Here is a 22,943-nt window from a genome sequence, read left to right on the forward strand (position 1 = left end):
TTGAAAGGAACCCCTGAATAGAAGATATAATAAGTATAACAACAAGGGGTGTGTGTGAAATGAGAACAGGAATGATGAAGGAAAAACTGAATACTGGGGACAAGTCGATGCGTCATCCTGCACAGGGATATCCTGGATTGTGTCTGACCTTTTCAACATTATCTCATATTTTCTGTTCCACTCCTCCCTACATTCTACTGTCTGTCTCTTGTGCTCAGCTTCTCTTGGTTTTGCTCTATTAATGTTTTTCCTGTACTCATTCCTGCAGTCTAGTAAGGCTGCCTTTACGTCCTCAGCCCCTTTTCTCCTCCAGAACACACCTGCTTCTGCAAAACATTTGGGACTTGTGTTAATGGTGTACCATGTCTCTGAGCTGCTTAGAGGAAATAGCCCTCTACTTTTGGTCTGGCCCCCAAGTTTTACACAAAGCTTAAAGGGGCACTCCAAAGAGTTTATACATAAAGGCCAGTTTGCTTGTCATGGGGAGTGCTACCTAGCGTGTGAAAACAGTCATATTGGTTCCTCTGTGGCTTTGGAGGGAGCTTTCCAAAGTCTGAAAAAATAACCTTGTTGATCACATCACATTATCTTATCTTGGGCTTGGAAACAAACAAGTTGCAACAAATGGCCTGTGTTACAAACTGGATGAGTTTACATTACATGGACATTTACCAGGTGGGGTGGGGGTCAAACAAAATGTATTATTGATTGTGAGAAATGTGGGATCCAGTGTTTTTGGAGCTCAACCCATACTATGGACTAAAACCAATACATACATTATTAAAACAGAGGCAGTTACTACACTTATGCTTCCTAAACAATGTATTCCTACCTGACAATGCCTGACCTCGGGTTATATGAGGCTACTACCTGGCTACAAAGGGACAGGTGTTTTAAAAAAATAAAAGAGCAAGCTGTAGACCCATAGACTGTTTATAAGAAGTGGACGTAGTCATCGTAACGTCACCCATTGGTTTGTGGACTGCCGTTTTGAAGCCTCGAGTGGCTGTCACCATCTAGGTTTTTTGCAACCAGAAATGACACAAGAGGGTGGAACTAAGTACAACTGAACGCTGAATAAGACATTTCTAGGCAACCAAAAAGGTTATAATTAACTTTCATGAACTGAAAACACACTGTGAAAGGGTTAAAGTTATGAGACAAAATCACAGAACAACTCCCAGACCGGACAACGCCATGGTAGCGACCTGTCAATCACGAGCTCGCCGTGCTTTAAAGCATACCCTGCTTTATGGTCTATTTTACTCTCAATGGGACCATAATTTACTAATTGAACATTAGGGATGTGACAGTGAGGAAATTTTCCCACCGGTTAATAAACTGTTGACAACACCGCTGTTACCGATTTAAACCGGACATTCTGTATCTGTAGAGCGCTTACTTTGATGTTTACCGTTGGATAGCTGTGTGTCTGGCCTCTCCAGTCCAGCTTTCGATGCGGGGCCGCAGGTTTCTACCCGGCGACGCTCCGCTACACACACTGGCTGTGACCACTCCGTCCTCCGCACGGTGATTGCCTCATTAAAGTTATGGTTCCCTTATAGCATTGGATTTTAATCCAAAATAGTGCCAAATAGGTGCTTTTGCTTTTTGCTTTGACAAACAAATCCTCCACCATCATCTTGTCCATTAATTCTCTCGTCCTGTTTGGGTAATTTGACTCCTCCTACTCTGTGCTGAGACTCCGTACGGAGCAGACACTTTCACTCTCAGTTTGTAGCGTCCGTTGTCCGACTATGTATTGATTACACGGTGCTGATGCTCACCATGTAACACTGGTAACATCGACTACCGTGGCAAGCCTAATGAACATCATGCTGTCTTGAAGAGGACTTGAAACTAGCGATTGAGACCATAAACTCATGTTTACAATGTTTACTGAGGTATTAAATTAAGTGAGAAGTAGGGTCATTTTCTCATATACTTCTATACATTCAGACTTCTTTTAGCAACCAGAGGAGTCGCCTCCTGCTGGCTATTAGAAAGAATGCAGGTTTAAGGCACTTCCGCATTGGCTTCACTTCTCAGACCCGGAGGTTGCTCACTGTGTAGACCACTTAAAAAAGAGTTTAGACATTTAACATTTAATCAAAATTTTCCCTAAAATGTTATTTTCCCTCTTTTGAATTGTGCAAATGTAAGAAAACAAAAATGGTGCAATCCATAAAGGACTCAGTATGAGGTAGCAATGTGAACATCATTTGAGTCATCAGGAGGAAGCTCACACCTTGAGACCAAGCCATGTGATTACTAAAGAGGGTTTTCCCTCTGAAATATTGTCTACATTGCCTCGGGTTTTGGGAAGCCAGTAGCTCATGTGCACCTCATGTGATGCTTTTTCTTTGACATCATGGTTATGTTAACGAAAGGATTACAAAAAAAGTAGTATGGCTGTGCACAAATGTTCATGTGCTTTTCCTCCTGACACAATTCTTCTTCTAACTCACTGAGCACAGCAGTACTGAGCAACAACCAGCACAGCAGCATTGTGAAGCTCAGGAAAAAAATGTGTGAATGATGCTGCTTTTTCTGCTAAATCTTCTGTGTGCTGCTGTCTCAGCTTTCCAGTGTGTGCCATCCTTTATACCATGGTAAAAGATGACATTAACAGTACCAGGGTTGAGGGTGTGTCAAGGTACGACTGTGCCTTTGGTGTTTGATGCTTATTCTAATAACACATTTTCTCATTTTCTCCTCTTATTCTCTTCAGACATTTTAACCTGCGGATGAAGAGAGAAACATCCATATTTTCCCCAGATCTCATCATTGAGATATCAGGAGAGGACACACCCATCGATACATCACATATTTACAGTGGAGAAATCTTTGGTAAGTCCAGCTGCTTCCAAACACCACACATCCTGGGCGGAAGCACAGTTTCTTCAAAGGAAATGTCTCTAATACAATTATGGTGCTTTTATTTTTCAATTAAATTAAAAGTCTGCATCCTCATTTGTCAGTGTAGCATCCCTACATTATCCTTTATATCATCTCTCGAGTGACTTGTCAAACATTTTAACTGAGGGACAATGTTTTCTTCTGCAGCATTATGGAATATTGTATGAGAGAATCATTTAAAGGTTGTTTTTGTGCAGTATTTATCATATCACAAACCATCACACACAGGGAATACTTTTATCTTTCATCCAGTTTTTCCTTTCCGCTCTTAAGCCCTTCCCTTCCTGGATGTCTTCCTGCTGCCCGTCTCCAGCAGAGATCAAATGAACAACAGAAACAACAAGCCTGTTTGTCCTATTGTGATCAGTGTTTGCGAAACAAAGAGAAAGGGGACCTAGAAACAGAAAGATCTAGATTTCTCTTATTGAGGAAGGCACCATCACAATCTTTTATCAGATTAGCAATTTCAGAAATGATAAAGTGTGAGTTTGAAAATATAGCTGTTGAAATCTAAACAAATGTTTTGACCCATACACAACATTTAGTTTTTGATCACACATTGTGATTTCATGGGAGACATTTCAGGAATGCCTCTAATCATAATGTGGCAGCTTGAGCGGTATGATCCTGCTTTGTATACTTTTAGTTGACCATATTCCTAACATTTGGGAATGCTATGGATTTTAGTTTACAAGAAACTGTTTGTAATTAACCAGACAAATTAAGATGTGGTCAGATTCAGCACAAAGCACAATTTCACATCGCTTTATTTATGCAAACTTGACCACTGTACTTCTTGTGCAGTCTGTGTGACAACTGTTTTTGGATTAGATAGGTGTTTTTCATGTGTACCTTAAGAAGCCATGCCTTTCTGCACCATTCCCTTAATTTATCACGTAACATTTATTTATTTATCAGGTTGTGTAAACAAGTATCACTGTAACCATAGCCATTCTTTAAAATGAAAACAATAATAATAAGAGTTGTCTTCAGTTTCTTTACAGACAAATGCTATATGTGTGTTCCAAGACACCATACTACCACACTTCATTAATATGCCAGAAAAAGATTTAGTATGTTCCAATACATAGTATGTCAAATGCAGTATGCCATAAATACCAGGATGTCCTGTTACATCCGGTTGCATTTTGCAGTATGCACGCCTTGCTTTTCTGACCCACAATCCTCTGCGCAGTGGATATATGAGCAAGATGGTCAAAGTTCAAGGCGCAATGTTAAGAGGAAGTAGTATGTTCCATTATATGCATACTGCATGCAACAGTATTGACTTTGCAAGGGCAGCTGCAGTACTACTCATACTGAAGTAAAAAGAAAAAGTATGTGATTTGAAAGGCACCCTTTATTTTTTTTTCTTCCTCTGCTCATCCTCACTCTCTTTTGTGCTTCAGGTGAAAAGGACACGCTGACCCATGGCTCTGTGGTTGATGGGCGCTTTGAGGGCTTCATTAAAACCCACCAAGGAACATACTATGTTGAACCCTCGGAGAGGTACCTAAAGAACAAGGATGTGCCCTTCCACTCCGTCATCTACCACGAGGATGATATCCGTAAGTATCTGTTGTTGCACTTGCTTTACTGAAACACACTGTGTGGTCTAGAGGTAGTTCATGTCCACTTAATGTTCACAATTATGGGGAAAGGTTGTGACTTCATTGCCTTTAGATATGCCACAGACGTGGCTTTTTAGTTGTAGTAAAAATACTTTTTAACAGGAACCTTTTTTGAAATGCATCTTTGTAGGAATGTATTAGCTAAAGATTTTACATGACTTCTTGTTGTTCAAAAAAGCTGGAATAATATTAATATTTGGGAAGGATAATATTGAGTAAACCATTGCTTTTACACTGTGATCAATAGAATTGTGATGTGTTGGTGGGGCAGGTGTTGTGAAGTAAGGTTGTGATGGTTAAGCAGTTCATAGACTAGCCTGACAAGCTTGGAGAGAAGGTCATGTTTGACAGACTTGTAGCAGCAGGATTTGGCTCTGGGTCCTGGGCCAGGGCGGGTAGTCAGTATTTATACTGGAAGCAGTATTGGAGCATGACGCAGCAAAAATATCCTATCCATTGCTAAGATCAGACTACAACCAACTGATGGATGCTCAGTTTGGAAACTGCAAGTCAACTCTGAAGATGTTTGGGAGCAATGAGTAGATTTCAGATAGGCAAGGTGTGGCTGTGGTGGGTGAACACAACGTAGCTGCACGAGTAGAAACACAATCCAGCAACTAGAGACTCATGATTCCAGCCCGAACAACTGTAATAAGCAGGCGGGCAGTGAGTTTGATATGAACCCCGCCCTGGCTTTGGGTTGGCTGATTCACTGCACTCTGAGTGTGTGTGTGTTTTTGTGTGTGTGCGCACACACACAAAAATATGCATAAACATGCATAAACACCCACTCTTTAAACAACTTTAAACAAATGTATTTGAAACCGATTTGCAAATTTCTTTTAGATAAAAGCACCTATTTAGTAACCCTAAAGGCCTTTACACATCGGTCATGCCAACACATTATTTCAAACTGTTGTTTTTGTCATGAATACTTTCACACAGAACACAAATATTACCCAGCCAAAAAGCTGCATACTTTATTTCGGAACGAGGTTGATTTTCCTCAGTTTTTGCACCAGGAATAAAGCCATCAATCACATTGTGCAGAACGGGTTGAGTTGCGCCTATATGCTATATTTATGAAACAACAACACAGAGGCGCTGTAGTCTGAACCAAGATGACAAACTTTATTACTCCTTTCAACCTCGACAAAGGCAGTGCAGAGATCCACTCATTCTGTTCTTACCTTTCACAATAAAAGCCCTAGACATAAAATATTCACAGGCTAGTATTTATGGGGAATGATAATTTTTTTCTCATTTTCATTGAAAAACATATTAAAATTATTTTATGTGATTGTTGCAGGGATCTGTACCAAACAAAGATGTTTCCTTAAGTCTGTAGAATATGATTTGTAGGCCAGGAATCTCTGTAACACGACAGTATTTCATTTAAAATGGCATTTTGACACACATTTGCCTTTTAAAAAATATTGCGCCTCCTGTGATCTGAAAATTGCAGTAGGTCATATTGCGATTTCAATAAAATTCTGATTAATTGTTCAGCTCTATTTTCGTGTGATTTATTCGTCATGCCCCCAGTGTGTAAAGGCCTTTTGAGTGGTGTACGATATGGTGAAGTCATCCGCCCACAGCCCACAGTCATTCTGTCAGTAGTGATGGAGAGGAAGCTGGTTGGATGGAACAAAAGGTTGCAGGATGAGGAACAAATGAGTAAAAGTGAAACCCACTAGATGAAGAAAAACAATGTTTTTGACTTCATCTTATATCTTCATTCTTGCCTTTTATTTTCCCAGTCAATTCTGATTTGTTAGTCGTCTGCTTGTTACTGCTGACTGAGTAGAGGAGGAGTGTGGTGCACCCTTACAAACTTGTGGATGTGTTCCAAAGTGTATGATAGGTTTTTATTCTGTAAATTAACACATTTTCCTACCGTCCCACATGCACCCTAATACACAGTGTAGGCAGGGTTTTCAGATGGTCCCTCCTCACATCTGCATTAAGCTGTAAAGGTCAGAGACACAAAAAGATAGAATATGCACTGTGATTTATATATCTTTGTTTAATGAACAGAAAACAATACCTGAAACATGCATTCATTAACAAAAGGACCTATTCTCTAAGCCTATGCTTTAAAGAATATTCATATCTTTAACATAGATGAAGTGCACCCTAACTTTAGATTATTTTAAGATATTTAGTTGACTTTTCAGATGACACTATACTTGTAAAAGTGAATCACTGTATGAGCAGTTTGAGCTGTACTCAAATAGTCGTCTCACAGAATAAAACTACATTTTAAGATTTGACTCATGTCTGTCTGCCATTACTTATGTATTGGACCAACTGTGAAATCTTGTTTTTTAGAAGTCTCCCTGTGGTTGTTGATGCTGGTATCGGTGGAAAAGAGGGAGGAATGATGGTCCCTACTACTGACACTTGGCTTTTCTTGTATTTTTTTTTTTTTGTATTTTCAAATTGCAAGGGCCTTTTGATTAGCAGTTGAATGAGACGGCATTCACTCTAGGGACAAAGAGGGCTTTCTCTGAAAAAATTTAAAACACATTGTCAGAGGTTGAATGCGTTGTTTCAGTGTGTGTCCAGTTAGTCAGTTCAGTAACCAGCACAGGACTGGTCTCTTTACTGAATGTCCAACTGTGGTTGAGAGACATTCAGGCTGATGTCCTGCATCACCATTAATGGGATCATAAGTTTTGCGAATACAAGCTGTTCAGATGCAAGTGACCAATTAGTTTACAACAGTTTGATTGAAACCGAAATCATAAGAGCGCATTGATTTAACTAAAAAAGTATTAAGACATAATACTGACAGTTGACAGTTTGCTATTTACTTTGGCTATGAGCGACAACTCTTGCCGTTAACTTCATAGTTTTAATGAATTGGTTTGCACCAGCTTCTTAGCTGAAACAACTAGTGGTATAATACTCTTTTTATTTTCATAGTGTAATATTTTCACATTAGATAAGCCCATAACAAACATGATATATTCCTTGTCTGTTTGTTCATGCCTTCTTTATCTGAAGTAGCTTTTTCAAAGATGCTGGGAAACATCGAATCATACTTTATTTGATATGGGTTTGCCAAATGGGTGTGGCCAGTGGTGAACTGTGTTGTGACTCTCAGCAGAGGTGGTGATTGTGTATCATAAGACTGATCCCATTGTGTTTTTGTGATCCAGTAAAGCCAGCTGCTGAAGCCATATGGCCATAGTGGAACACGGATTCATACGTTGTTGCTGAAATGTGTATTGTTTATATGAAAACAGAAGAATGCAGTCACTCTGTACACTGTGTGCAGTCTAGATATGAATGCAGTGGAGATTGTGATTGTGAAAAGAGCCAGAATCTAGAAATATTACGATTGGAAATCTCCAGAATTTGGACCATTTCTAATGAATATTCTTTTAGTTTTGTCGATATGTGCCATATCGGGTCAAATATGTGTTCCAAATATGACCTTATGTCATGTCTCGAAATATCCAAGCTCAATATTTTTCTAAAATATCAATTGTATCTATGGCATATCTGTGTGTCATTGCACAAACATACAGTCTATATTGAATTTATACATGACTGAATGTCACAGCGTTACTCTGGATACTCTAGAGATTATGGACCATTTCCAATGCATATTCAGAGTTTTGTTGGCATATATCATAAACTGTATATATAAAGATGGACGACATGACTGCTCCCCAAAAGTAAAGCCAAAACATCTGGATCGCACCCTGGTGGCTGGCTGCAGTATAAGTCATAAATCCCGCCCCCTCCATTTTGGCAGATGGAACATGTGCCAAACTAAAAAGTCAAATTTCACATCAAATAAATTTTAGCCATTTATGGTTTCTGTTATTTTAGGTAGTTCGTATCGCGCTGATGTGTGTTCAAGTGTTAATTTTTCTGATAAATTTGGTTTTAATTATATATATGATGCTATAAAAAGGGGGTGAGACGTCATGATTGACAGCTGTAATTGACAGCTACTCTTGAGTGGCGTAGTATCTGAGCCGTAGCCTCGGGATTGTACGAGAGAGAGTAGATGTAACTTTAGCTTTCCATAACTGTCATGAGTCTGTGTCATAGAACATGTGTCAATTTGATCATGAATGTAGTTGTAGAGATATTATGGTTAGTTGTTGTATCTTTCTAGCCAAACAGCTACCATGGTGCTAATAAAGCAGCTAGGTGGCAAGCAAGCGGCGACCATACTTGACTCGTGATTGGCTTGGATGGGTTTGTGGGCGGGACCTCGATACCAAGGCTCCAGGCCCCCTGATCACTACTGCGCAGACTCTGGCTCCAAATGACGTCAAAATCTGAAGACGGCAGCTCCCGTATCCGGGATGTTTTGGCTTCACAGTGGGAGGAATTGGAGACGCGTCGTCCATCTATATATATATATATACTGTCTATGACTCATATATATATATAGTTTTTATATTATATTATCATTCTATGATATATGAGTTAATAGAGGAGAAGTGAGAAAGGGGTAGGGTAATATAAGTTTTTCTTCTACCTACTCCTTTTCGGACACTATAACTCTTGTTTTGTTTGTTATTATTTTGTATCTGTTTTTATTTATTATATGTTCGAAATAAAGTCTTTCATTCATTCATTCATATCTGGTCAAATATGCATGAAAAATACATCTTCAGGGCATATCATATACAATCTAGAGCCACCTTGGTGAGACCCCAAGAATGCAGTTATATCATTTTCTTAAATTGAGCAAATGTGATGTTAATAGATATGAATAATATACCAGCAAGTTTCAAGTTAGTATTTGGCGTACAGACATATACCATATTCATTGAAGACATTGCATGTCATATACATGGTATGAATATGACATCATCTGGTATACAGGGATGTATTACTCCCTATGTTGAGTGGAGTAGAGGCACTATCGGTAGCATACTGTGAGAATTCCCTGAGTGGTCTATTAGTGTAACATAGTAGCATCGTTTTGCATTTCTCGATCAGAGCTGCTTAAATCAAAACACCGTAAGTTCAATTCATTTGTACACAGAGTTTGTTTGAAGCCCCATCCCATTTGCCCTTTAAAATTCAATACAGTGCGTGCACTAGCTTGGAGAGAACTTTGTTACACAGCAGAAAAGGGCTGTTTTGAACAGAGAAGAAATGTTTTCGATCAGTAGAGGCAGCTCATGGGTAATACCTTTTGCTGCTCAGAGAGGAAGATAACGCTGATTTGTCAGTTAGGATTTGTAGAGAGAAAAACCACATCGCTCAAGCTTTTTATGTAATGCAGTTACTCTTGCACCCCGACTCACCCTGATTCACCTTCTCCAGCCCACCACACATGGTTCTAGAGAGATCCATGATGGCAGTGTAAGCCCTTGACAACCATTCCCTTATCTCCTCCCTATCTGACAGATTATCCTCATAAGCATGGCTCAGAGGGCGGCTGCGCTGACCACTCAGTGTATGAGAGGATGAAGAAGTACCAGGCAACTGCAGTGGAGGAACCAGTCAAAGTAAGTGCCAGCATCACAACAAAGCCCCTCCCCCTCCTTCCAGCTCATAATTAAACACACAGATGGACAAGGCTCATGGGATTAAAAACATCTCATCTCATATCCAACCAACCTCACACTAACAGTAGGAGCATGTGTATATTTTTAGCACAGGTGTATATGCTTTCAATCTGGCACCTGATTATTTGCTATGTTGAAGCCATGCTCAACATTTCAAATACGGCAATGTGTCCTCACTCCATCTTCTTTCTGTTTGATCCTGATGGTTGTTTTTTTGTACAGGCGGTGAACAGTGTGTCGGAGGACGAGAGCTCCCAGGGTCCTGTTATTCTGAGGAAAAAGAGGGCAGCAGCCAAAGAGAAAAACACTTGCCAGCTCTTCATCCAGACTGACCACTTCTTCTTCAAATACTACGGCACAAGAGAGGCTGTCATTGCCCAGGTATGCACACAGTGTGTACATGTGACATAAGTCGGGAGGCTCTTTTGCTGGAACCTATAAACTCAATCACATATCTATCAAATAGGGATGTCCCGATGCCATCTCAAAGATCGGTATCGGGGACCGATCGAGCCCTTTTTTAACTGATCAGTATCGGCTATATTGAGCTATTGAGCCAGATCCGATCCTTCATTATACGTCAGCTGTCACACAGGTGTTTTTACTCACAAAGCTTTCATGCACAGCAATGAAACGAGTGCAGCTGCCGTCAGCTCTCCTCTGTCCGTGTCTCCTCCACTCTGTCCGTGTCTCCTCCGCACACTATAAACGACAGCAAAACGTAGTATGAGACTGGTTATTTACCTACTTTATGTACACTAGTTTCATTCCAGCTCAGTGTGAGAGTCTCATGTGTTTTGCTGTCATCTATGGTGCATGGTGTTTCACCACAGACAGCACAGAAAGACAGGGATGGACAGCCGACATCAACCACTCTCACCACGCCACTGCAAGTGCAACAAAAGCGCCGCGAGCAAAAAGCCAATAAGAGTAATTTATTAATGTAATCCGCACGAAATATGTACAGTTGACGAAAATAAACACTCAACGGAGTACAGCTGATTCAAGTAAAAACTGTAGTTATACTTTCCGAGTGTACGCTAGGGTCCGCTTGAGATACATTTGGTCATCAGAATCAGAGGGTGTATTCGTTGGCGCCGTGCGGACGTCGGCATATTGACAATTTGTTGCAGCCACTACGCTACAAGTGGAAGCGTCACAATCTACTGTGCATGCCTCGATGCATTCTCCAGACGGACAGTTTAAACAGAACTACTACGCGTTCGTGGTGTCTACAGCTGTGGGAGTATAACCGAGGCTTTCTCAGCACTGGAGGACACTTTTTAAGGGAGAAAGAAATTCCCTCGAGACAGCGACAAGGCCAAAAAGATCACAGAGGAGAGGGTTTGTTATTTTATTTTAAAAATATTAAGGAACTGGATGCAGGCATTTTTTCTTAATGCAATACAGAGCTATTCAATTGTTAAACATATACACTGGATTGATTTTAATAACTTCATATACTTAATACAGCACTGTGCTGAACAATAGAAGTATCAGATAGGGACTCGGTATCTGCAGATACTCAATATTAAATGACTCGGATCCGGATCAGGGGCAAAAAAACTTGATCGGGACATCCCTGCTCTGAAATGAAGGAATTACTTAAAGGTCTGATTAGCAAGAGAATCATCCCTTTAAAATGGCAGCCTCTAGGAATGTGACAAAGCTTAGTCTCTTCAAAGCAGTGGAAGTAACAGAGAAGAGCTATCATATGTTGCATTTTCCACTGCTGAATTTGCTCCACTACGGATCTAAACCATCACTTTCTCTACAGATCTCCAGCCATGTGAAGGCTATTGACTCCATTTACCAGGCCACAGACTTCATGGGCATCCGAAACATCGCCTTCATGGTTAAAAGGATCAGGGTGAGTTGAATCTCAGTGCTGCTGGAGAATCAGTTTATGTAACAACTGACCTGAAAGGAATCCGGGTGCTAATATGAGTGGAGACTGTTGAGCTGTCTTCTTAGTAGTGAACATTGTGACTTTCCTCAGTGTGAATATTTATCATTTTAAAGGCTTTATAGTTTCTGTTAGCTATATCTGCTACTTTGTCAGTGTAGGAGTCTCTCTCCTCTCTCGCTCCTCTTGTATAATTGTTCAACTCTCTTTTATTCAGATAAATACGACCGAAGAGGCAAGAAATCCCACCAATCCTTTTCGCTTTGCCAACATCGGAGTGGAGAAGTTTTTGGAGCTTAACTCTGAGCAGAACCACGATGACTACTGCCTGGCCTATGTCTTCTCCGACAGGGACTTTGATGATGGTGTTCTTGGCTTGGCTTGGGTTGGGGCTCCTACAGGTAGGTACTCAACACAACCACACAACCCTGGTAGTGTCTTCCTGTGTTGCTGAGAGACATTTAAGCTGGGTGGGTGCTTTCTACCGCAGGGACTTACAGTACTCCATGTCATCCAGTTGAATAGTATTCTTCCCATTTGCTACACTGATCTTTTGCCAGTTATGTAGGGTAATACTCATCCTTGATTAGTCATTTCATCTGGTATTTTGTTAAATTGAGATGACTGTGGTTTAAGATCCAAGATCTCAACATCTTTAGCAGAATGCTGTGTTGAGCAGAATAAGCAGAGGCTGGACTGCTGGTTGGATTAACCCGGCCCCTGTTATCATGATACCGTACCGATGTTCCTTGAAGTAGCACTGTGTCTCTATTAACCCCAACAGACCCTGATAAGCCTTACCATCTCAGTCATTCTATTACCAACCCAATGCTCCACCACACACACACACACACACACACACACACACACACACACACACACACACACACACACACACACACACACACCTACACACACACACACCTACACACACACACACACACACACACACACACACACACACACACACACACGTAAGTAATTCAAAGGAAAACAAACTGAATATACGTTTTGAGAGCGAAGTAGGGAACTTAGAAACAAGTCCTATTGAAAGTTGAGATTTATGAAGAATATATCTTAATGCCAAAATGAACAGAACAAGTTATATTGGTTTCTTTCTTTTTTTAATATACCAAAATGATTACTTTAACACACTAATCTTCTGCATTATCCAAGGTATCGAAATGGCTTCCAGAGCTATTTGCATAGCAGCACAAACATTATGGTCAGTCTGGTCATGGAATAAAGAAGAAGTGACCTAATTGTCGCACTGATTAGAAGTCATTTATGTTTTAGTCATTAATAACCTGCTCATTTTTTGAGACTTGGGGTGCAACGGTAGAAAGGGAGCTTTAAAGGCCTCTGAACAAAATACAGTGTGTGCTGCTACAATACGTAGCTAAAATGTTAACATACATTATCTCACATTGATAATCACTCAGCCAGTCATTAAAGCCGGGTTTCCACCAAGAAGTTCCTGGTAACATTATTGTCTGCGTTTCCACCTTGGCCTGAAGACTTGCGAAGATTAGGCAAATTAGTCCGCTGACGTATGAAAAGCAACATGACATGGGGTGAGGGCTGCTGGTGGTCGCAGTGGTAAACACACTGTGCAGCCTGCAGTTCAGTGTGTCTGCCCATTTCATCTAAAAAACACATTGAAAAAAAGTTGAACGTTGGGTTTCGTCTCACTTCGACGGCATTTAGTGCTGCATAGCATTTACTGATGCACGTTGATGTAATGAATGAAATGCAGAGGAGGAAAATGAAATTAAGAGCATCTATCTCCACAGTAAATGAGTGTTTGATGGTTATTTATTTGTGCTTTATAACTTTAAAATAACTTTTTTTTCTCTCATTCACGGCACCGCTGGGCGTCTGTCCAGCTCGCCCTCTGAGGTCACTCACACAATCTCTCTCTCTCTCTCTCTCTTTTTTTTTTTAAAGAGTCGGAAGCCGAAAGCAAAGCATAACTTTACTTTTAATGTTAGCAAACAAAGAAAAATGCTCTCCCCTCATCTGTGTGTGTTTTACCAATCAGCAACGGTCATCCCTGCAAACCCATCCTGAAAGTTCCTGTACTTTCAGAAAGAACTACCTCCCAACCAGGGCCATTTTTGGGGTAAAACGTCTCCAGAAAATGTCCAGGGAACTTAATTTAGACCCTGATCCTTGCGGTTGAAATGCAATGAGTTCCTCAAAATGGGGCTTAAATGTGTTTATCTCCTAATGTTAAACAAGGTGGAAACGGGGCATGGAGGAAATCGCGTTATAGGAGCTATGTGCTCCACCCTGAAGTTAATATACTAAGATATTAAGAAATAATATATGATATTTTTATGTGGTAATGTATACCAGAGGGAATACCTCGTCCTCTGTCAGGATTTATAAAGTGTTCTTCCCACAAAATTTGTATTTAAACTGGTTCCTTCGTTCCAGACACAACATGTATGAATGACAGTTATGCTGGCTTCTCCTTCCTGTTCCTTTTAAGTTCAGACACCACCATCTCAACATAAAGAATACAGCAACACACACAGACAATCAATACGTGCAAATTGTCAATGCTGTAAGCTGAAAGAATCGATTGAAGATAAGAGATGGAGAGAAGAATGGGCTGCAGTGAGCTGTGGGCTGATTATTTGAACAAAGGGAGGCTAGAACGAACGGCCGTCAGGGATGCTGGTCGAGCACAACCAATGTGTGTCTTATTTGATGTGACCAGCTGTTTGTTGCTTCAGTGGAGGACCTAAACACACACACACACACACACACACATGCAGCAAACAAACATATAATGTGCAACCATACTCGTGTCCACTTACACATAATGGACACATTGTTTATGGCTTTAAGTGCTTTGGTCTCGGGGCTTTGTTTCTGTGCGGCGAGGAGCATAAGTTGCCTCCTTATGACTGGGTTTATGGATTATGGGAAAACCGGCAGCACTGCAGGCATGCTTATTGTTGACTGTGGCTGCAAGTGGTTTCCAGTGCTTTTTTCAAGTTCATCTTGTCTTTGGCATTTTAATTTTAGATAATTCAAAGCACAGAAAAAACAGCAATTAATTGTGTTTTTTTATGCTTCTTTTTTTTCCCCACAATATGCGTCTTAATTTTCTTTATTACATATCTTCATATAGCCATGTATAGATATGCTTGCACAGTTATGTTTATAGTGATACCTTTGTATAAGCTATCATGTATCATGTATGTAATCCAGTTTCTAGTAAACTAGCACTACAAACTAAACGTTTACAGTAGGTCATTTGTACATGTTGAACCAAGGCGCGATGAGGCAATGCATTGGGTAGTTATTACAGACATGTCAGGTTATAACGTTTACTTTTTCACTTTTCAAATCATTGGTTTAGTTACTTGGTTTACATTTCACTTCTTTTGTTTACTTTTTGGTGGTTTATACATGTAGTATACATGTAACCTGTACGTCAATGGTTGTGTTTCTCTCGTTAAAACCTAAGTGGTGCTCATGAACCTGAATGATAAAGTTGTGTCTAGTTATTTCAGAATCTCTACATGGAATATGTTGATGTAACTAACAAAAATATGGCCAAAACTAGGACATTAAGACCTCATAAGTAAAAACAAAAATGCTAATATTGTGATTGAGAGTGCCCATTTAGAATCTATATTCTCTGTTACTAATTGTTTTTCTGCTGATGTAGTTGGTATGTGTTTCGCATTTGCTATGATCTTTAATGTTTCCTGTTCCACATTAATGAAGTTGTTTTTGTGACCAATTTATCTTCAGTTCAGGCACCACGTTGTATAACTGGAAAATGGCTCACATTTTCCTAAAGAGAGATCATTTTTAATAAGATCACTTTGCTGCTTCTTTTTTGCTTGATGCAGAAAAGTGATGGTAGTGATAAACTAAATGACTAAAATACTAAATGTTTTATGGCATCAGAGACACTTGTGATATTTCATTTGACCCCTTTTTTTAAATTGATTTTAGTTTTAGTTTTGTGGTAAAGCTGACATTGCAGAGACTTGACTAATGCATCAGCCACTTCGGTATACACTAGTAACTTGCTCCGTCTGTTAATGTTACTGTAGTTTATGGTTCAGGGATTTTCTCTTGAATGCAGAAGTACACTAGTAGTGTTTTTGTGAAATGTGGAACAGTGACTCCTGTGTCAGTGTTTTAGTGTGCGTGTGTGCGTACTTGTGTTGGTGTTTAAAGTTAGGCTTGGTAATCTTCCAAAACATTTTTTTGTTATATTAGTTGAAATTCTCATTACATCCTGACCGCAACCGTAAATCAAATGCTCTGACAAAAAAAAAAAAGAATTGGTATCTGTTGCTGTCGCAGGACTGTTATAAACACGTCCAATCACTTAATGTGGGCTACCGGCCTGCCTGTCTACCTACATGCCTGCTTACCTACACGCACTCTGCCCGTGCACTCATTGCGCATCAGCGGAGTCTTCCACAAGCTGCTAGTTGACAGCTGTGAGTACTAACATTAGCCATGTTTGTTGTTCACGTTCAATATGATCTGCTTATGTTCATAATGATAATTGTGGGGGAGTGGCTTTGGAGGGAGGCCTGAAGGTTTGGACTGTCAGTCTTGCCGACTTGGCAACCTTCTCACTAGATTTAGGGCCTTTGGAGCTAGTGCTGCCAGCTATGTTCATTGGAAAAGAGTTGGGAACACTGGGCTGGGTTTTTTGGTTGGATCATTTTTAAGCTCTGGTGTATTCTTGCTAGTTTCTCAAGATAACCAAGCCTAGCTTTAACCTGTTAGGGTATCTGTTTGCAGGATTTAAATGGTCACCTCACCTAACTCTTAACACCACAGGAACAACGTGCTTTTGACTGAAGCCGATTGAACCTATTTGATGATTGTTTAACTTCAGTCTGCGACTGTGAATTAACCCAATGTTAAAATACAAATAATATCTGTGAAATACTGTCTAGGATTTAAATAATATGATAATCCATTCTGCTCTTATACGTTTTATTCTCCTGCCACAGGAAGCTCTGGGGGCATCTGTGAGAGGAGCAAACTGTACTCTGATGGGAAGAGGAAGTCTCTGAACACTGGTATCATCACTGTGCAGAACTACGCCTCCCACGTCCCTCCCAAGGTTTCACACATTACCTTCGCTCATGAGGTTGGGCACAACTTTGGCTCTCCTGTAAGTACTTTGATTTAAAACACTGGCCTTTGCCAGTACACACTTTTCTCTTTCTCAAGCTGTGCCATATATTATATGCACCTCTCTCTCAAGTATCTCTGTGCCTTACTTGCTTGCTTTTTTACAGCATGACTCTGGGATCGAATGCACCCCTGGAGAGTCTAAGCAGCAGGACAGAAAGGAGCAGGGCAACTACATCATGTACGCCAGAGCCACATCAGGGGACAAGCTCAACAATAACAAGTTCTCTATCTGCAGCATCCGCAATATAAGCGCTGTTCTGACGAAGAAGAGGAATGACTGTTTTGTTGGTAAATTCTCTCTTTCGAACTTATCTCTTCCTGTCTGTGTGTGTGTGTGAGAGATTCTGTCTTCATGCTGTTGTGTCTGTGTGTACAGAGTCTGGCCAGCCTATCTGTGGTAATGGAATAGTGGAAGATGGAGAACAGTGTGACTGCGGCTACAGTGATCAGTGTAAAGACACCTGCTGCTATAATGCCAATGAAGTGGAGGGCAAAAGGTGCAAACTCCAAACTGGACAAATCTGCAGGTCAGATGTGATTAGAATGCCTTTCTTCAGTCGAATTATTTAGCACAAATATTGCTGTTAATATCATAGCCGTTGTTTGATTTTTGATTGCATATTTGTAATTCTTATTCCACAGTCCCAGCCAAGGCCCATGTTGCACAGTACAGTGTGGATACCAGAGCACAAGTTTCCAGTGCAGAGAGGATTCCGAGTGCGCCGAAAGGGGGATGTGCAATGGAAATACTCCTCTGTGTCCTTCCTCAGAACCAAAGGCAAACTTCACCTCTTGCCATTCCGAAACACAAGTCTGCCTCAATGGGGTATGTTAGTATTAGTTACCCTCTTGCTGTTCTGTGTCTGGTATGTGCAGTTTGTGAGCTTGTTTTTTTATTTAAAATAAATTGGTTTTTTTTCCTGCTGCCTGCTTGTTTGGACCAGGTATGCTCGGGTTCCATTTGTGAGAAGTATGGTCTGGAGGTATGCACCTGTGCCAGCGAAAACAGCGAGGATGAGGCAGCTGAGCTGTGCCACGTGTGCTGCATGGACAAAAGTGAGTGGCAGGCTGCAGAACTGTTCATGGATCAAAATACACAACCACAGCAGTAATATTAAGCTAGAATAATGTGATGCCATCAATGGCTGTTTGTCTTACTTTATGTTCTTAGTCGTGTCATCTTCAGGCTAAAGGACTGAGTTATTGTCAGTATCTCAAAGGTCACTCCCTCTTCTTCTGCCCTCAGTGAAGCCCAACACCTGCAGCAGTACAGGCTCAGAGAAATTGGCCCAATTCTTCAACAAGAAGATCACGACGCTGCAGCCCGGCTCGCCCTGCAATGACTTTAAGGGCTACTGTGATGTGTTCATGAGGTGTCGTCTGGTGGACGCCGATGGGCCTCTGGCAAGGCTGAAGAAAGCAATCTTCAATGCGGAACTCTACGAGAATATTGCAGAGTGGATAGTGGTGAGTGTCCCAGTACAGGAAACGCAGAAAAGACATGTCAACACAATGACACCAACATACATTCTGCGATGTTTTTAGATCCTTTAATTAATATATCCTCTGTTTTCCAGGCTCACTGGTGGGCAGTGCTGTTGATGGGCATCGCTCTTATTATGCTAATGGCTGGCTTCATCAAGATCTGCAGCGTCCACACCCCCAGCAGCAACCCCAAACTGCCCCCACCAAAGCCACTGCCAGGTACAGTACATCATATGTGTTTATATTTACATGTATGTTCACATGCACCCACTTTAGATAGATAGTTGAATGCAGCTTAACCTTTTCCACTCCACCCCTCTCTACCGTAGATCCCTTTTTGTCTTTTTTTTAGGGGGTACAGGGGGGTCTTTAGGGGGAGATAGCAGGTCAACAGTAGATGTCACATAGAAGTGGTGAACATCATCTGAAAGCTGGGAACCCGAAGAATAATTTGAGATGCAGCTCAGCATTGTGATAAATCAGAAAAAAAAAAAATGATGATAGAAGTATGTGATGGCCATCCCCATGCTCTATTATGTCTCATACGTTGTTGCAGTAATTTTTGGGTTGAACCATTTGTTACACAGATTTGGTGCTAAATTCAACCATCTTTTACCACTCGAGAATTGATAAATATGATAAAAAGTTCCTCCAAAATACCACGTTAAGACAACAAAACCTTGAGGAACACCATAGAAAAAGCAATGCTTTGATTTGGTACCAAAAACGTTTGACATTTTAAGATTTCTGCAGGAATTGCATTTTTCTGCGATTGGATGGCGAGCACTTCTGTTCTGGAAACTGCTCAGAAACCTTCTTATTGTCAATCTACCTAGGAAAGCCACCCATCCTCTGAATGCCCTAGGTCTCTAGTTTGTGGTTGTCGTAGTTTGGACTAACATCATCACACGTGAATACGGTTGGGCTCATTGGATCCACAAGAGTCTCCGCTTTACAGTGATACCCAATTGATGTAATTCTCAGACTGTTTAGGGACCCCAGTATGCAGAAATATTCAAATACAGCATTTTAGAATAGGTGAAAATAACACATTTATACTGTATGTAAAAAACTGCATGGTTTTGCCCCAAACTGCATGTGATTATCATAAAGTGGGCATGTCTGTAAAGGGGAGAATCGTGGGTACCCATAGAACCCATTTTCATTCACATATCATGAGGTCAGAGGTCAAGGGACCACTTTGAAAATGGCCATGCAAGTTTGTCCTCGCTAAAATTTAGCCCAACTTTGGAGCTTTATTTAGCCTCCTTCCCGACATGCTAGCATGACATAGTTGGTACTAATGGATTCCTTAGGTTTTCTAGTTTCATGTGACACCGGTAGCTCTCTGAGTACAGCCTCTGAAAGACTCTTAGTTGTTGTTTATGATGGAGGTCTTGAATGTTTTAAGATTGTACATGTTAATGCTGTGTTTGCCTCATCTTCTGCTGTGGAAACGTCTCTCATGGTATAGAAAAGGAGCAGCATTAGTTTCTAGTGTTCATTGTTCCTTTTTTGACCCTCACTGTGATGTTGATGTCCTGTAGGTACACTGAAGAGGAGAACGCAGCAGCAAGCAGCCCGGCAGGCACAGGGCCAGGGCCAGGGCCAGCGCCACCACCGTCAGAACAGAGAGAACTATCAAATGGCACAGCTGAGACAGTGAGATTCTGGTCCGCTCTTTGCCTTGGTTCTTCTTAGTGCCTATAATGGGAGCACTTCACTCCAAAGAGTTACCTTTACCACCTATTGCAGAATTCAAAGAACTTGCAACTGGATCGATTTTACTGGACAAAGCCCAAAGTGTTTTGTTTTTTTGGGCCCTAACAAACTCACTTAGCACCTCTGCTCTGAGAGCCAGATTAGCAGTGGTTCACATAGCTTTTATAGGAAATAAATAACTTTTCCAAGGAAAGAGGAGGAAGAGGAATTCACTGATTTATGTTATGTAGTCTTAATCTTTAAATGCTTTTTTTTTTTTTATACCAGAATGGAGAGAGAAGCAGCTTTGTGTTAGTCGCCCTCCTCTGTCCTTCATCTGTACTACCTTTTTCCTTTCCTGTTCTTCCTCTCTGAAGTTCTGCCACCATCAGCATGATGGCAGCACTGCAACTCACATGGGTATTTGCTGCCAATCAAAAACAACATTGAGACGTTCAGTTGGAAGAAAACTTTTTTTTTTGCCAATGTAATTAGATTGTTTAAAATCAAAAACACCATCAAAGCATTTTCATTTCTAAAGCATACATGTTCTTTCATTGTGCAGTTGTACAGATATTGCAGTTTTTCTGTGTTTTCAAATGAAATAGATTTTCTTTAAGATAATTTACTGTTTTAATTCACTTTCTCAGGATTAATAAAACAACAGCAGACAAGTGTATTGAGTGGAAAAGATGGCTGCATGCGTATTTCAGGGTAAAGTCCCTCCTAGCTATCGCCTGTACAGAAGGGGTTCACGTTGGCTGCCGTGGGAGGTTGAGAACAGGTTGTGTGACAAGAATATAGATAAATGAGCTTAATAAGATTATCTGTTATCAAGTGGAGGGGGAGATTGATTATCTGGATATGTATATTTCTTGTGGTCATATGGTTTTGCAGCTGCGTTTACATAAAGATATAGTGCTACAGAGAGTTTCTTTACATTCAGAGTGAGGAAGCAAAAAGGAGAATATGTTTGAACTTAACTCTGGGGACAGAAGCCTGCTGCGTGTATAAGAAGTTAATACAGAAAAGAAGTGTCCTATTGTGATTTCCCTGCCCACGTTTTCACTTGTGTTCTGGCCACGTTTTTGAATTTCACACTGGCAGTCGTTTAAAAATCTGTTAAAACCACTCAAAAGCAGTTGGATCCTCTCGGCCTCTGTTTGCCCGATGAGGAACCGTTCTGGTTCAAATGTGATTTAGCTTTTATTGATGTTACTTGCAGTTCAGATTATTTGTATATGTGGAGGAATTGAATCAATTGAGGAAAACTAGAGCTTTTAATTTGATTGTTGCTTTGTTGCTGCTGTTAACAGACTTTTACCTGAGCGAACAATCACTATGTGTCAGCCATCCACCGCTGTTCTGTTCTGTCCTTTCTCTTCCTACTGATTACTCAAGGAACTTTGTTTCCCTTGTTACACCCTGTTGGTTTGTTTAATTTCATTAAAAATGTGCCTACTCAGAGCAGTGTGACTGAAGTTGGTGTACTAGTGTCAGTGATCTTTACCTAGGCTGAATCCATATATAATATATTAGTATATATGTATAATATTCTAATATTGCCCAGCTCTAATTTGGCTTAACTTGAGTTTTCATTCGTCTCCAATCAGATTAAACTTCACTAACAGAGGGGAGAGAGTGCAGAGTTACTGGCAGAATATAAATAAATATATATATATATGTATAGTTTCTTAAAATTATTTTAGGAGGAAACTTGGTGGAGCAAAGACAGACTTATTTTTTCTTCTTACCTTTGCAAAAGAGTTATTTGGAGCACAGCTGCAGCTCGGCATTGTTTTCTGTGCGGGTGTGAGGATGTCGTGTTATCGATCAGATAGATTCTATGCAGAGTATCACAGAGCTCAACAGCGAACAAGTTAGCCTCTTCACAGAGATATGCCTTCAATGTTTTCTCCTAAATGGGTTCATGGACTGTTCTATTGTGTTTTCATAACAAAATAGTGTCTGTGTGCTGCAGCAAAGTTTCTGAACAGACACAAAGGCAAACCTCTGATGCTTCTTTTCCTGGTTTTGTTTGTCTTTCTGGTGCTACTGATAGTGCTTTTTCTTTTCGGTCGGAGCTTAAAGTATATTTTTCATTATCTTTGGCAAATTTTAAAGCTGTGTGTGTGTGTGTGTCTGTGTGTGTCTGTCAGTGTGTGTGAGAGCTGCTTTGCTGAACCATCCTTATCTTTTTTTGTTGATATGGTGAGATGTGGACAATACTGGGTGTTGGGGGGATTATACGCTCTGGGATTTTTTTTCGGTCTTTCACATGTGTTGCTATGATGTTGAGAAAATGTGCACTGAAGTGTAAGTGATGTAAACGGAGAATCCCAAATGGTATAAGTTTAGTACTACTGTCTGATTTTAATGTCTCCTGTGTTTTATACAGTGTCTTCAATTGTCTTTTTATTTACTTTTTTCTTTGGTTCTGTTTCCCATTCTTCTGCTTACTTTGAAAAATTTACAAAATTTGCAAAGTTATTGTGCAAAAATATAATTTCTTTTGAACTACTTGAAATGCATTAATAAACCAGAGTTGATCAAATGTTTGTTTTCACT

General features: G+C 40.4%; 1 protein-coding gene across 1 annotated transcript in view; it reads left to right on the forward strand.

The window, feature by feature from the left end:
• adam10a (ADAM metallopeptidase domain 10a) overlaps positions 1-22,929 on the forward strand; it is a 38,177-nt gene extending 15,248 nt beyond the window's left edge. Inside the window, exons 3-16 of the mRNA XM_074618203.1 lie at positions 2,732-2,850; positions 4,329-4,487; positions 9,936-10,036; positions 10,319-10,477; positions 11,874-11,966; positions 12,220-12,403; positions 17,003-17,166; positions 17,294-17,477; positions 17,566-17,716; positions 17,832-18,015; positions 18,134-18,245; positions 18,436-18,656; positions 18,767-18,893; positions 20,222-22,929. Of these exons, the coding sequence (XP_074474304.1) occupies positions 2,732-2,850; positions 4,329-4,487; positions 9,936-10,036; positions 10,319-10,477; positions 11,874-11,966; positions 12,220-12,403; positions 17,003-17,166; positions 17,294-17,477; positions 17,566-17,716; positions 17,832-18,015; positions 18,134-18,245; positions 18,436-18,656; positions 18,767-18,893; positions 20,222-20,340 (2,077 nt within the window). The 3' untranslated portion in view covers positions 20,341-22,929. The remainder of the gene's footprint in view (positions 1-2,731; positions 2,851-4,328; positions 4,488-9,935; positions 10,037-10,318; positions 10,478-11,873; positions 11,967-12,219; positions 12,404-17,002; positions 17,167-17,293; positions 17,478-17,565; positions 17,717-17,831; positions 18,016-18,133; positions 18,246-18,435; positions 18,657-18,766; positions 18,894-20,221) is intronic.
• The last annotated feature ends 14 nt before the right edge of the window (positions 22,930-22,943 follow it).

Source organism: Sebastes fasciatus, chromosome 2, assembly GCF_043250625.1.
Source record: "Sebastes fasciatus isolate fSebFas1 chromosome 2, fSebFas1.pri, whole genome shotgun sequence".
Taxonomy (NCBI): domain Eukaryota; kingdom Metazoa; phylum Chordata; class Actinopteri; order Perciformes; family Sebastidae; genus Sebastes; species Sebastes fasciatus.